At 41.5% G+C, this 14,209-nt stretch overlaps 1 protein-coding gene across 2 annotated transcripts in view; it reads right to left on the bottom strand.

The window, feature by feature from the left end:
- Positions 1–14,209, bottom strand: part of shank1 (SH3 and multiple ankyrin repeat domains 1) — a 78,417-nt gene that overhangs the window by 9,418 nt on the left and 54,790 nt on the right. The window contains exons 15-23 of one of the 2 annotated variants that reach the window (XM_085352837.1): positions 7,580–7,662; positions 7,363–7,487; positions 6,672–6,807; positions 5,788–5,868; positions 2,494–2,502; positions 2,193–2,219; positions 2,026–2,082; positions 1,696–1,811; positions 352–475 (exon numbers count right to left, since the gene is read on the bottom strand). In XM_085352837.1, the coding sequence (XP_085208963.1) occupies positions 352–475; positions 1,696–1,811; positions 2,026–2,082; positions 2,193–2,219; positions 2,494–2,502; positions 5,788–5,868; positions 6,672–6,807; positions 7,363–7,487; positions 7,580–7,662 (758 nt within the window). The remainder of the gene's footprint in view (positions 1–351; positions 476–1,695; positions 1,812–2,025; positions 2,083–2,192; positions 2,220–2,493; positions 2,503–5,787; positions 5,869–6,671; positions 6,808–7,362; positions 7,488–7,579; positions 7,663–14,209) is intronic. The other variant, XM_085352836.1, reaches the window with a different exon arrangement.

The raw sequence follows: 14,209 nt of genomic DNA, 5'->3' as shown, positions 1-14,209 counted from the left end.
TAGTAAGCGAAGCACAGCAGCATTTTTGATGTGGATCACAAGAGAGCACATGAATATTTCTGAGGGAACCTTAGCAAAGCCTTACTAAGCAACACACCCATAAAATAACCCATCAGAGGGAAAGAAAAATGTAGGTTACCAGCACTACTTCAGCACTACCAGCACTGTTAGAAATAGTATAAGACAAACAAATATCTTTTTTTCTACAGATAAAATGCACAGAGTTTAGAGCCACAGACAGGACATTTTTGGCTACAGACAAACAGGTCAGCACAGCACAGACCTCTACTGGCCCAGAGGACAGACGGACAGGTGGACAGAGGGGCAGACGGAAAAAACAGACAGCCTCACCGATGGATTTTTGCCGCAGCATACCGTGCGGTGGGCCATGACCTGAGGTGTATTGTCCACGGTCGTAGCCTAGGCCCAACCCCGATGACATCACCCCCATCCCGGACTGATCCCCGTAGTTTGGCTGAAATGATAAAAATCAAAAGCCTGAGAGTCATGAGACGCACATGTATATAACACTGCATGGGAACAACAATAGATGAGACTAAAACAAGTCTGCAAATAGTTTCTTGTTTTGTTCTTCTTCACCGGTACAGCACTTGTTCACTTAGCAATATTTGTATGATTTTAAAGGTACTTTGTGTAATCATCCTCAGCAGAATTTGTCTTAACTTTCGCCACCAGGTGGCAGCATTCTACTGCTCATTGTTGCAAATAAAATTTAAGATGTGCTGCTATTCTTTTCACAATTTCTCTTTAGCTACAGCCATTTTTTCAAGGTTCTTTTCCTTTTGCCAGGACTTGCCATATATTGTTATGTTAATTTTATTATAAATTGTAAAACTTGTTGTGAGCAGTTTCATGTAGGAACTATTTTCTTTGAACATTTATTGCCATCTGCTTTGTTTATAATAGTTGTGCACCAATGGTTGGTTAGTAGATTTTCATCGTAGGACCATGTTTAGATTATAGCAGTAACATTTATAGACAAAAGTAAATACTACTTCTGGCTACTTTCGGCTTAGTCATAGTATGACCAAGATTGTCAAAGAAGACTTCATTTTTTATTCAATATGATGCATAATGAGTGACTAAGACCATAAAGTCATCAGCAATTGGTTTATATGTGGTTTCTAGTCTATCCTAAAGACTTGTATATTATAGGAAGTCTTTTGTCAATTACAGCTATCGCCATCTTGTGGTCGTTAGATAGAATGCAGGTTTAGACACTTCTGTATTGTTTTAATTTTTCCAATGTGGAAGAATGTCTATACTTGTGACAAAGACCTTCTTTCCCCATAGGCCTATATGTCCATTCTAACAGGCATTGGCCACTCAATTATTTGTTTTGTTTGTTTGTTTTTTAGCTTAGTTAGTTTTTTTTGTTTTTTTTTCAGCCCTAAAGCTTCTTTTATAAGCATAGTTTAACTGGTAATGTATTGATAGCATTTTTTTACGAGATTAAGCATTGTTTTAAGTGACCTGATAATACTGAGAAAGGCCAACTGACCACACTTTACCGCGCTATTATCTAAAACTACTTCTATCATATTTTTCTTTGAAATTTTATCCCACATATTTTTATCTCATTTTATGGTAGCCATGTTGGCACATACACACAAACACACACACACACACACACATCTCTGAACACTCGTAAATTTACTGCAGCACAATACACACCTCATTGCCATAGAAACTTCTTCCCCTGTCCCTTTTTGGCCCCTGTCCCCGTGTCCCCGGCGCCTCATTGGTGCTGATTGTCTGCTGAGCTGCTGCAAGAATTTCATCGAGTTTATCTGAGAGAAGAAAAAAGGGGGAAAGAGACAGACAGAGAGAAGCAGAAAGAAAGAGAGCAAGAGAGACAAAGGAACATACGACAATGAAACAGAAAAATGGACAGCAACAAAATGAAGGGAACAATGTGCAGGAAGGGCCACACTTGACAAAGGTGGATGAGAAAGAGAGGAAGAGGTTCAGGAAACATCCGCTGAAAGACACGAGGTTTCTTACTCAAAGCCATCTGATAGACTGTCCTCTTCTTCTCGGTAACTTGTGAGGATTCGAATTCTATAGGAAGAAACGCAGGACAAGCTCGGTAAGACACTGCGTGGTGAGTGCCAAGTCATTTTGGACAGACATAAATACAATGCCTTAAACGGGAGTGCACCAGAGCATACCTGATTTTTTTTTCCAAGGGGTAGCAGCTGGAAGGAGGACAAAAGGAGACTTAAGTTTTGGCAGGATTGAAAGTGCAATAGCGTTGTTAATGTGAATACTAATCATATTCCCCAGAGCCCGACAAACTGAGTCACCTCTCCAAGCTTTTTCGATCTTCGATGTAAAACAACGTGCATCACACCCACGCTTTAGGACGGCTAAAGCATGCACACTAGTGTTACAGTAAATATGCTGTACACACATACAATATGCTCTGACCAACACACACACTATTGGAAGCAGACTGAAGCCAACTCCCACCTCTCTCCACTGTGAAATGGTTAAGATCCCGTCAGCAGGGGAGTGAGGACAAAGGAGACAAAGAAAAGCAGAGTTAGTGGTTAACCGAGTGAACAGGCAGGAGGAAAGTCGAGGAATTAAAGGTGACCCTTAGCATTCGCTGGTTTGAGTGAGTTTGTGTATGTGTATGCGTGTGTGTGTGTGTGTGGGGGGGGGGTGCTCATCTGCGCTACTCATACTCGAGCAGTTATATTTCATAATGTGTGGTTTATTGAGCTTGATTAAACAGCAATTAAATCTAATGCACAATGGTTAAACCAGCTATGAAGGGTTTCTGTGCTTGTGTTTGTTTCATCTCTCACAAAATCTACACTGCACACATCTTTTCAAAATAAGCCATATTTTTATTGAAACAAGTGTCCAAACATATTTAAACAAAGCTTGAATGTAATTACTGTCAAGAAAACAACAATTTGTTGAATAAAGTGCACCGCAGGATCACTCTGGTTTTAATGCCCTTGTTATCTTGCAGCATGACTTCTAGCTGAACCGGGACACTGCACCAATGACAGGGGTGAGATAGTTTAATAAGCATCACAGCTAAATGAATTCTAATGCATTAGAGTAAGCATATGGCAGCGGCTGACATGGCTTCATCACACATTGTGCTCCTCTCACCTTGATTTAGTAGAGGAGGCACAAGCAACCAGATTCAAGTGCAAATGAAGAAACCAGATCTCAACTTTGGTTATTAAAGGACGAATGCACTTTATATTGAGTCAGACTTTAGATAAAGAGAGATTAGATTTACATGCTAAGCATCGCCATGGAGTATAGTGAACAGCACCCATGGGAGACTACTGTAACCCCAAAGATGGCGGTTGTCCCACCTCTGCCCTTAGAATAAGCCAATAAAATAGTCGAACTGGGACTCAACTATGATATTCATTTTGTTATACTGACACATGCAGACAGCAGAGGTTCACGGCAGATTTAGTTGCCTCGCATAAGGTAAAGCTCCTTGTTATCAAAGCAAAGATGTCGTAAATGCACTTTTTGACATTGTTCTTGGCTTACTATATCTATAACTTGAGTGCTCTGCTGTTGGTGAAGTCATAATATCGTGCAACTTTTCTACAGAAGTATAATATTCTGGGGCAAAGTTTTCAAGCCTGAATCTAAACTTCTTTTTTTCATCAAATTTCATGCAGTTTTTATGTCCCAGTGGCCAATGGTGTTATAGTTATGGATACATTCTCACTTAATTAGTACAGGAGTTTCAGAATAGTTGCCCAGAGACATTTAAAAAACCACTCCAAAGTGGAAAGACTTTCTTCTGCCCTGGCTGGGCACGAAGTTTTCAGGCCAAAAACCCGGTATGATCATATGATAACAGTATATAAGGCTTGACAGATTTTTCTTGTTTTAAATTAACACATAAATAGATAATATTGATGCAGATACCTTGTTAGGAATTGTGAAAAAGATATACAATAGAGTGGTTACAAATTATGCAGCATATGCTTGTATGTTTCTTAAGCTTAGTTTGGCTCCTCCCTCACTCATAAGGGGTCGCCACATTTGGTAGCTCAGCATATTTTTATACAGAATCCACTTCCTGATGCAACCCCAAATGGATTTGGAGTTGCATCAGGAAGGGAATCCTTCACTTGCTAGGTGAACAGTACTAAAAGCAACAATATTAATATGACTATTATTGTGTGTGCATTAACACTTTTGTTGCTTGGAGTGAAACTGTAAGGATCAGATCATACATACAGTGTTACTGGTAAGATTGAGGAGTCTATAGTGAGCATTGGGACAGTAGGAAAGTGGGTTAAGGGGTTTAGGAAACCTGCACTTGTGTGTCAGACTGGGTGCTCATGCTTTGGGTGGTCAGGTGAGATCACACCACAAAAACAGGGCAGGTGAGGGGAGGAGATGGGGGCGGAATTAAGCAAAAGCCTAATCTCTACACTCAGGTTCATCAAGTCTGATCCTGATTTGGACAAGACTAGAATAATAAGAAGAACAAGCTACTTGAAAATGATTAAACTGGACGCCCCAGAGGGGGCATCTCCTGCCAGGATGAAACCAGGGATCTTTTGCATGTTAGGTAAAACCACTAAAACAAGCCCAGATATTTTTTTGACACTGGCCCCTGGAGAGTGTATATGCAGCGACATCATGTAGAAGAGTGTGTATAGCTCTGGATAGCACATATGGGTCAACAATGCAAGGAGCTCAAGAGTTTATAAAAACAGATCTGAGACTACCTAACAAAGCCTAGCTGATCATTCTACTTATTCTCATGTCATCAGCTCTCATATATTATTAGCCGTTAACTGGGCATGCTCAGAACCAGAGCGTTTTAAGTGCTTGGAAGATATAACCCAATCAGCAGTAAAATACTGGCCAGCGTTCTGATCAGCAACTCTCCTCCCACTATTTTGCCTCAAATAGAGATGGCATAGCCACACATAATGCAGTCACCATAGCAACAGACCTGGAACAAAGTTTTTTTTTTTCTTTCTTTCAATTTTTTTTTTTCAAAAATTACTCATCTCAATAATTTTATCCTTGGTGTGATTTTCTTCCAAATCAATAACAGAGATTTTCAACAAAAAAATAAATTAATTAAAAAATGGAGTGGCTATTTTGCAACTTTCTCACAGATGTATTAAGACCAGACACCTCGCTCTGATGCATGTAGCACCCGCAAACTCTGTTCAGGTGATACCTTTGCAGTTTCAGTGTTACCTTGGCGACAAATGCTTGCTGAGTGTCAGCATGAGTGCGAGCAGAGGGGCTGGTAGGCTACTCTGTGGGTGCTGGGGTTAAGTGGGCGGGGCCAGGGAGCAGTAAGGGGTGCAAGGGGTAAGAGGCAAGAGAAGCGGGCAGTGAGAGAGGGATCACAGGGTAGATGGCGACACTCGTTTTGGGTGGGGTTACCTGTAGTGGGGGTGCTGGAAGTGACAGTGTGGAACCTCTGAAAGAACAGTGAAATGCATTGAGACTGTCATCCATGGCGGCAGCCAATCTTCTTTCCTGCTAGTTTCTATCACTGAATAAGTGCGCTCTCTCCTCACTACTGTCTTGCCATCTAAATTTAGCCCTTGCTCAACTCTCCTTCACACTTACAGCATCTTTAACAACCCCCAACTCTGGTTTCACACTGTCCTATCATTCAACACCACCTCAATCTGTTTCTACCCAGTACAGCACCCCGCTTCTTTGTCTACATCTTCCTAGCTCCCCTTACTTGTTTCAATTCATCTCTTTAAAAAAAAACAGTGGTTTAAACTAGTTTCTTACCCATCTCCTCCAATTCTGACGTCATTGATTTGGACCGCAGGGCAATAGCTGGAGTGCTCAGCCTTTTACTCTGCTGGGGGACTGGAGGAGAGTGAAGAGAAAAGGAAGCAGTGGTCAGTCAAGCTGTTCACGAACAAGGTTCAATTAGGACCAGAATTCATCAACAGCAGCCAACACCAACGTGTTCTCATCCCGTATACTGCCGTCCCGTCAGATGCCGCTGGCATCACTGAGATATCCACAAGATGTCCTTTGGCACTGGTTATGATGGTTGAGTGCCAATTTAGGGAGCCAGCATATGATTCAAGCCTGCACAGGAAAATTATACAAACACTTTTAGAGAGTGTTTTTAAAGGTGAGACCACAGTTTTTGTCCATTCAGATGATGGCAGTTTGTGCTGCATCACAGTTTTTCAACCATCTGTGGGGTGTCTGGTAGGGCTGGTTATTTAGTCAGATTTTAACCACAATTAGGACTTTGACTTCCTACAGTAAAAAAACCCCAAAATAATCTAAAGATGAACTAAAACTCATTTGTAGTTGAACCGTGTTTCCCATCTGGGAGCTTTCACTTGTTGGTTGGTTTAGGCACAGAAAACTTCTCGGTTAGCTCTGTTAGACTGTGCCTTTGCTTTAAATATACTTCTTCAAACATTAACCCTGCAAATTGACAAATGATGCCTACACAGTGATTAAACATGGCTCTGCGAGAGCTGGAAGTGAGAGAGTTGTCTATGCATTATGATAGACCTGTGTGCCACAGCAAAGGACATCTTGCGCAGTCGTCTGTAAGTGTCAAATAGTGACATTTTGTCAATGTCAAATTTGACACCCTAGGAATGAGAACAGGATGGCACTCCAGGAAGAAGAAAGCAGACTCTTACTTTTCTTCCTTGAACCCTCCTCCATGTCAGGGTTGCGGGTTACCATTACAACCTTGACCATGAGGCTGTTACCACCCTGCCGGATCATGTTGACGACCTGCCGGTGACCAACTTTCACCACATTCTGACCGTTGACCTGGGGCACAACACAGGTGTAGATATTTATTTCTTTTAAGAAAATTCATTTTTATAACTTTCCCCTTCATTTACAGCATGTCAATGAACCAGATGGTTGACAACGTTAAGCACTTGTAGTTTAGAGTTTCTACACATCACTATTTATAAAAATTGTTCTTTGTTAGCTTTGGCTCACAAGGAATTGTTTCAAACTTTTTGTTTTTTGCTACTCTTGATTCTGTGTGATGTCAATGAAAGTTGGCTTAAAGGAAGAGGAAAACTGATGATCTGCACCAAAGCTTAGTAAAAGACAAATAATGACCTTTTTATTTAACTATAGAGCTACTTTAGCAAACTACAGAATAAAAATACAAACCAGGAAATGGGCAGAAGTAGTCTACTGTAATGTCTTTTTATTCACACTCACACTTGTCTAGATTGCTTCTCCTCATCTGCTGATTTTCATGGTGATTCAGTTGCAGATATAGCATTTTAATCAAGTTTTCTGACTTTGGAAATCAGATTCACTGGTAAATAATGACTATAATAAATAATAAATAATGATAATCACTACCTCTATTAGGAAATCCCCCATCCTGAGACCGGCTCTCCAGGCCACACCTCCCTCATCCACTGACTCCAAGTACTGCAGGGCAGGGAAGGCCGGGGTGGGGGTAAACTCTTCGATAGGAGTCTGAGCTGAAGATGGTGTGACAATATGAGATTGCATTAGCACTGCGTGTAAGATACTGTATTTTCAGTAAGGTTTTGTGAGCGTGCTCATGTCTTACCTTTTGCACCTCTTAGGACAAAGCCAAAACCCTCGCTATCTTTTTTCTGCAGAAGCACTGTCTTCTCCTTGATTATATAGTCACTACCAGAGAGACAGAGGAGACACAGAGTATGATGGTTAGACACGTGCTGTACATCGTTGCTCATTCACGATGATGGTTGGAAAAGCACATCACATCAACCTTTTTTCAACTATACCACTCCAGTCCAGTCTTCACGATTCCAACTTCCCCCCTGCGGTTACATCACCTGAAACTCCTATCAGCTGTGTATGGGTGTGAAACAGGTGCTCTGTATGAGGTTATACTTCAGCTTAGATTTTTTTGATATTATTAATATCTGCTCAAGAATTTGTTTTCAAATGAAATTATATCATAGCATCCTATTTATGTTTTTAAAGTCTAACATCCAGAAAAGTCCACCTCCAAGACTTCAGAGTTTGTCATTCATTATATTTCCAAGGTAGCTATAAAAGGGGCTTAAAATTATAGCAGATCTAATATAAAGCCTAATGTGACTGGCATTTTATATACTCTGAAATATGTTGCTCCTGAAAACATTAGAGAGGGATCAAAGGTAAAGGTTTATTCCTGGAATATTGTAGTTCCAGCCTAAAACTAGTTAATCTTAGCCAAACTTTAACCACCTTTAAATTGCAATCTATGCCAGTACAAGTACAGTGATGACTTAGAATCGTGTCTTTTTGCGCTTCACTTTCGTGTATGCTTTTTGACAGCGAGCATGGAGCCAGTTTTTACCAGAACCTCAGTCAGAGATGCTATATACAGTTCTATGGCGCTGCTTGTTGCCTCAGCAACAGCTAGAACTGGACGCAGGGAAATTTGGGTAGGTCCACACCAGAGCCAAGCTATGTAATGGTAAACTATTAGTCACTGACAGCAGAGAACAGGCACTGCATGCTCACAGGTGCGGCTCATATAGTATAGTATATTTTCTGTTCTGTGCTGTGGCACAGATGGAGTGTAAGCAGCCTGAGGTGTGATAGAAGTGCATTTACTGAAGTTCAAGTATAACAGCATTTCCTTTTAAACTTACTCTTTACAGTTATGGTTACAGAAACTCTCTCAACACCATGTATGTCCAAAGACAACACACAGAAAACAAAGTTATGCTTAAGCTAACTAATAGCTCTAAGGCCAGCTTACACTGGATAGGCTAACATACAAAAACACACAAAACAAAGAGCAATTCAGAATCACCAATGTGCCCAACACAAGAGAAAGGCCACCCAGAAAGATCCCAGCAGGTTCGAACCCAGAGCCTCCTGGTATGAGGTAACTACACAAGTACATAAAAGGACTTTTATTCACAGTCATTGCATTTCAGTGTTTGTCTTTATATTTACTTTGTGATGACAAAGATACGATGATTTATCAGCCAGCAGTGCTGAACACACAATACTCCAAAATTTTAATATATAATCACCGAGGACATTTTTCTCGACGAGTACTTTTTTTCCTTCTGATACTTCCTGGTAGGGCTGCCACGATTAGTCGACTAGTCACGATTATGTCGACTATTAAAATCGTCGACGACTAATTTAATAGTCGACGCATCGTTTGAAGCTTTGTAAGATCACAAAGGACGCAGGAATGAGTAGTAGGATTTAAGAGTGTAATAACGGACTGAAACAGAAGATGGCAGCACTGCATGTACAAGGATGCCAGCTGCCGTTAAACCCCGAAGAAGAAGAAGCTGTGTCCCAGAATTCATAGCGCAGTTGTCAACAATGGCGGCAGCTAGTTAGTTTTAACTTTACTCTTATTATTCTTTCTGGGGCACAAAATAAACGTTTAACATATTTTCAGGCTTGAATGTAGCTGTGTAAACCTCAAATATCTGCTCAGTTTATCAAGACACCACATATTTTCAAAAGCGCTCCGACGTTTTCAGAGACGTCTGTTACCCAGTAGCTCGTTAGCTAGGCGGGGGCAAGGCTAACTAGAGCCGTGAGAACACCGGACTCCCGGCAAATCGTTTTCAAACCCACCGCCGTCTTTCGCTAGTCAGGTTAAACATATATATAAGTCACTTAGATAACTTAAAAATGTTATTGTTTGGCTTTCTTTAGTATTTTATTTGTTCCTGAGTAAATCGGTTTGGCTGAGATTAAAGTTATAGTTTTTGCACAGCTAAAACTGTCAAGCAGACAGCTGATTGTCAGAAGTGTGAGACGCTGGAGAATATACTCCGGTGTCTTGTTATATTTTAGAAAGCAAGGAGTTTATTAAACTTCACCGAAATAATCTGCAAATTTCATTAAAAATTAATAAACTACCATCTTGTCTTTATTTTTAGTTAGCACAAACACTTCAAGCTGTAAGCTAATGATAGTTATATAAGAGCAGATGCTGCTGGTGCAATAAGCTGTACGCTGTACGTCCAATGGATGATGATCTGATTAGTCGACTAATCGCAAAAATAATCGGTGACTAGTCGACTATCAAAATAATCGTTTGTGGCAGCCCTACTTCCTGGTTATTAAAACCTTGGCTGTTTTCTTTATAATGGTTTATGTAGACAATATAATCACTTCTTACATCACTGAACACAGTGGTTCACAACATGAAGGGCAAGCAAATTTAGATACTACATATTTGTGCATTATATTTTCATAACCAGACGCTTTTGTTGTCCTGTTAGCACAGAGGTCAGACATATGAGACAATCTAAGGTCCACCACAACCTCAGAGGTATGCAAAGCTTGTTGTTATGAATGAAAAGGCCATACAAGCAACCGCTCAGTCACCAAGTGAGTCAGAGAGGTATATACATAAAACACGTTTCAGCTGTAACATACTGTAACCACTTGCTGATAATCCCACCGTGCACCAAAATAGTCCCAACCCACTCCATCTGTTCATCCCGCTCTCTTTTTCTCTTTACTGGCTTTTTCCTTATTTTACATTTTTCCATCCTGACGGCCTTTCCAAAAAGCTCTCAATATTGGCTTCTTGCCCTTGTTCTCCAAACTTCTAATCATACAGTAACTTTTTTTTCTAATCACATTTCCCCCTCTTGATCTTTTTCTCTCAGTCCATTGAGTGCATGGTACTCTACAAGCTATGAGAGCCTCTCTATCTGTGCCAAGGCTGTGTCTCTTTGTTATTCTCATCCGTTTCTGTCCATTTCTGCTACCCAGCACAGATCTCAAATGAAGGACCAAGTTAATGACTTTGCACGCAATACGGCAATAGGCATAATTACCAAAAAAATAAGGTAGGAATGAGCAGTAGCAAAAATCGCATTCATCCATAGAATTGCACAGCGTAGCACATTTTCTATAAAATATGACCTGTCAGAACTGTTAAATGCACACAGACATCAGACTGACGCTGGGTTAACCTGCTCTGTCTCGACATACAACATAAGCAACAAGTCATTGACTTATGTGCAGGTAACTTATTTCTTTACTGAAAAGGTTTATAGTCAAAAGGTGGTTTTTATTTCATCTGCAGTCCTTTATATTAAGTGGCATGGCTGTAATCTTCAAAAGCAGCAGCTGCAGTGAGACCAGAGAACAGAAGAGAGGAGGCACTGATGACAACAGATGTGATTACAGCAATGATAAGGAGAAGCAGTGGAGAGGGTTGCAAAGTGGCTTGCAGACGTTAAAGCAGCTTAAATATGGCATCTTTACAAATGGCCAAAAAATAAATGACTGATCACAAAGTTTTCATAGATTTGTTCAAGTTTTAGAAGAGAGGTAACACTACAGAAAAAGATCCTTCAAGAAGTGTTACATCTATGATATACCCCATGAATAAGCTCTGAAAGTTGAGGCTTTTATTTCTGAAAACAAATGATGCATTATGAGTGCCCAAACCCAGAGCTATTAATCAATCAGTATTTGGGAATATAAAAAAATAAATAAAAATAAAAAATGCAGAGAAATGTGGAATATTGTATCAAAAGTTTAAGAACCAAACAGTTTAAATTATTTACATTTTTAATTAAAAGTTAGTCAGTGGAAGATGAGTGCGATCAAAAGTCACTTACTTAGTTTATCGACATGTGACTTCTTTGGACATCAATAAAAAAAACCTGCCCATTTAAAAGCTACTGCAAATGCAGCCTAATTTTACTCATCTTTGGAATCTTTCACCATGCTGGTCAACAAACTGCTCAAGCAAGTTTTATTATTCAGATAATTACCAATCAGTTGTACACAAGGAATTTGGTTCAGTGTCCCAATGACAGAAGCCAGCCATGAACACTTGTTGTTAGCAGTCTGGTCATGTTAGAGAATTACAGAAAAATCTTAACATTATTTCCAAGTTATGTGTGCTTGTCAAACCTGTGAGCGGATTTAATTAAACGTATCCCTGATTAAATCTCCACTTTTCTTTTTTTTTTTAGTTTTTGGAGATTGTTTTCTTCTCAAGTTGATACCTGAACACAACACAGGTTTCAGACTGTGAGCTTCTGCCGTCTCATTTAATGAGGAGGAAGAGGTTCAGGCGCTCAGATACACCTCTGTGCACTGCATCGCTCAGAGGATCCAGCCACTGACCCAGGACACAGTGTTGTCATCAGAAAGCGATTGAGCTGGACAATGCAGCACAGTGTAGAGTGTGTCTCATGCTGCATAGGTAGGAAGCCAAGGCATTAAACAGGTTTGGCCAAGCAGGCTTCCATAGAGGTGTCAGAGAGAAGCTGGAACTTGTAATGCATGCTGCATCCTTAAAACTCCCTCACCATGCGCTGTTTCCTTTCTGTCGGCAGTCCCCCCTTTTTTATCTCTCTCACACACGGACACATGTACGTACATTCTGGTAAACATACAGAAACACGCCACACAGCAAACAGGACACAAGAACATATACAATCAACCAGCCAATATGGGGGGACGGGGGGTAATTTGCTTGCCATTTACCTTTTTTTTTTTTTGTCTTAGATGGACAGCAGCAAACATGCCATCCATCTATCCAGAGCGCGCACACACATACAAACACACAGACATTGGCATGCATGCACGCAAACAAACACGCTATCAATCTGCACGTCAGTAAAAGCAGCAAGCGTCACTTCTCCCGGTGCAGCATTGCAAGAGAACAGTTGAGAGAACAGAGAGCGATTCAAAGCAGAGAGAAAGAAGATGACACACACATGTTCATACAGCGAAACACAGAACGACTGCACTGCTCATACACCGGGCTGTGCAGCAGCAGCACTCGTCCGTCTTCACACACATGCATCACACACACTCACACTCAGGCACGCTGAATCACAAACATCTGTCTGCAGGCATGCTTTGTAACAGCTGTCAGTCTATCTAATCGATCCTGCCCTGCCATCCATGATGTCCACATGCATGCATCCCTCCCTCTGCCCCTCCATCTCCTCCCCCCCGGCAACTGGAGGAAGAGGGGGGAAAAGAGAGGCAGGAAGCAGAGGGTAGGGGGGGTATAAAAAGCCATGGCAGGTACCTGTAAATGAACCAGACGCTCCTATTCACAGGGCCGAGCGATGGCCAGGAAGAAGAGAGGGAGAGGGAGAGGGAGAGATCCTCCTCGCCGCATGCCCCCATCGCCATTTCCTCCCCTCCCTCTCCTCCTCCTCCTTCTCCTGCTCCTTCTCCTTCTCGTCTTCCAGCGAGACAGTAGAGAGCGCGAGCCGCGAGAGAGGAGGAGAAGGAGAGGAGGAGGAAGAGGAGGAGAGAGAAATGGAAGAAGGGAAAGGGAGAGGGAGAGGGCCGAGCACTCCCAGCCCCTTCATACTTAAGACAGAGAGAGAGGAGGAATGGGAGAGAGAGTGAGGGATGGAGATGGTTCGCTGTGACTGCGACACAGAGCGAGAGAGAGAGAGAGAGGGAGAGAAAAGAGAAGGAGGGGGAGAGGAAGGAGAATAAGGTGGCTTAAAAAGAGAAAGGGAGAGAGAAAGAGAAAGAGAGAACTGAGGGCATTTAGGAAGAGAGCGAGAAAAAGAGGTGATTGGGTTTCTCCGCGGGGGGGGCTTCATGCACACACAAACACACACATACAGTCCAGGCATGGCAGCATTCATGCAGTTAACTCACACACAGCCCCCAAAAACACGTACACACTCTTCCCCTTCGCACACTTCCCCTCACTCCTCCACTTCCTATAGTTTATATGTATAGTATTCACTCTGCCTATTTATCACTGTCATGATTTCCCATTCATAAAAATGGATGTGACTCTGATAAGTCTGCTATCGAGGGAATGACAGAGGCCTCTCACATTACTGAAAAAGGTATTACCATTGTTAGACACAATATGAAAAGATAAGGCAAATTAAATTATCTAACATTACACAATTTTTTTAAAATGTAAAGAATCCACTTGGCTTGTGTGTGTAATAAAAATAAATCTGAGTTTGTACAGTTTGTCCTGGAGCCTCTTCTGCTGTCCTCCTGCTGTTATTGACCCCGCATGCCTATAAATCACACTTAACTAACCTCACCCACCCCCTGTTTTTTTTCTTCTTCTATTCTTTGCTGCCTCTAACATGCACACACACACATACCTCACATAAACCATGCACACACTCAAACATGCGTCGCCCCCCCCCCCCTCTCCTCACATTTGCTGTAAACGAAGCATGAATGAGAGGGTCTTGCAAACGGGGGTGGGTGGGCATCGATG

Source organism: Diplotaxodon limnothrissa, linkage group LG4 (assembly GCF_057381915.1).
Source record: "Diplotaxodon limnothrissa isolate DT_005_m linkage group LG4, D_limnothrissa_male_GT1.1, whole genome shotgun sequence".
NCBI classification, from domain to species: Eukaryota; Metazoa; Chordata; class Actinopteri; order Cichliformes; family Cichlidae; genus Diplotaxodon; species Diplotaxodon limnothrissa.
This window is presented reverse-complemented; position numbering and strand designations above follow the sequence as displayed.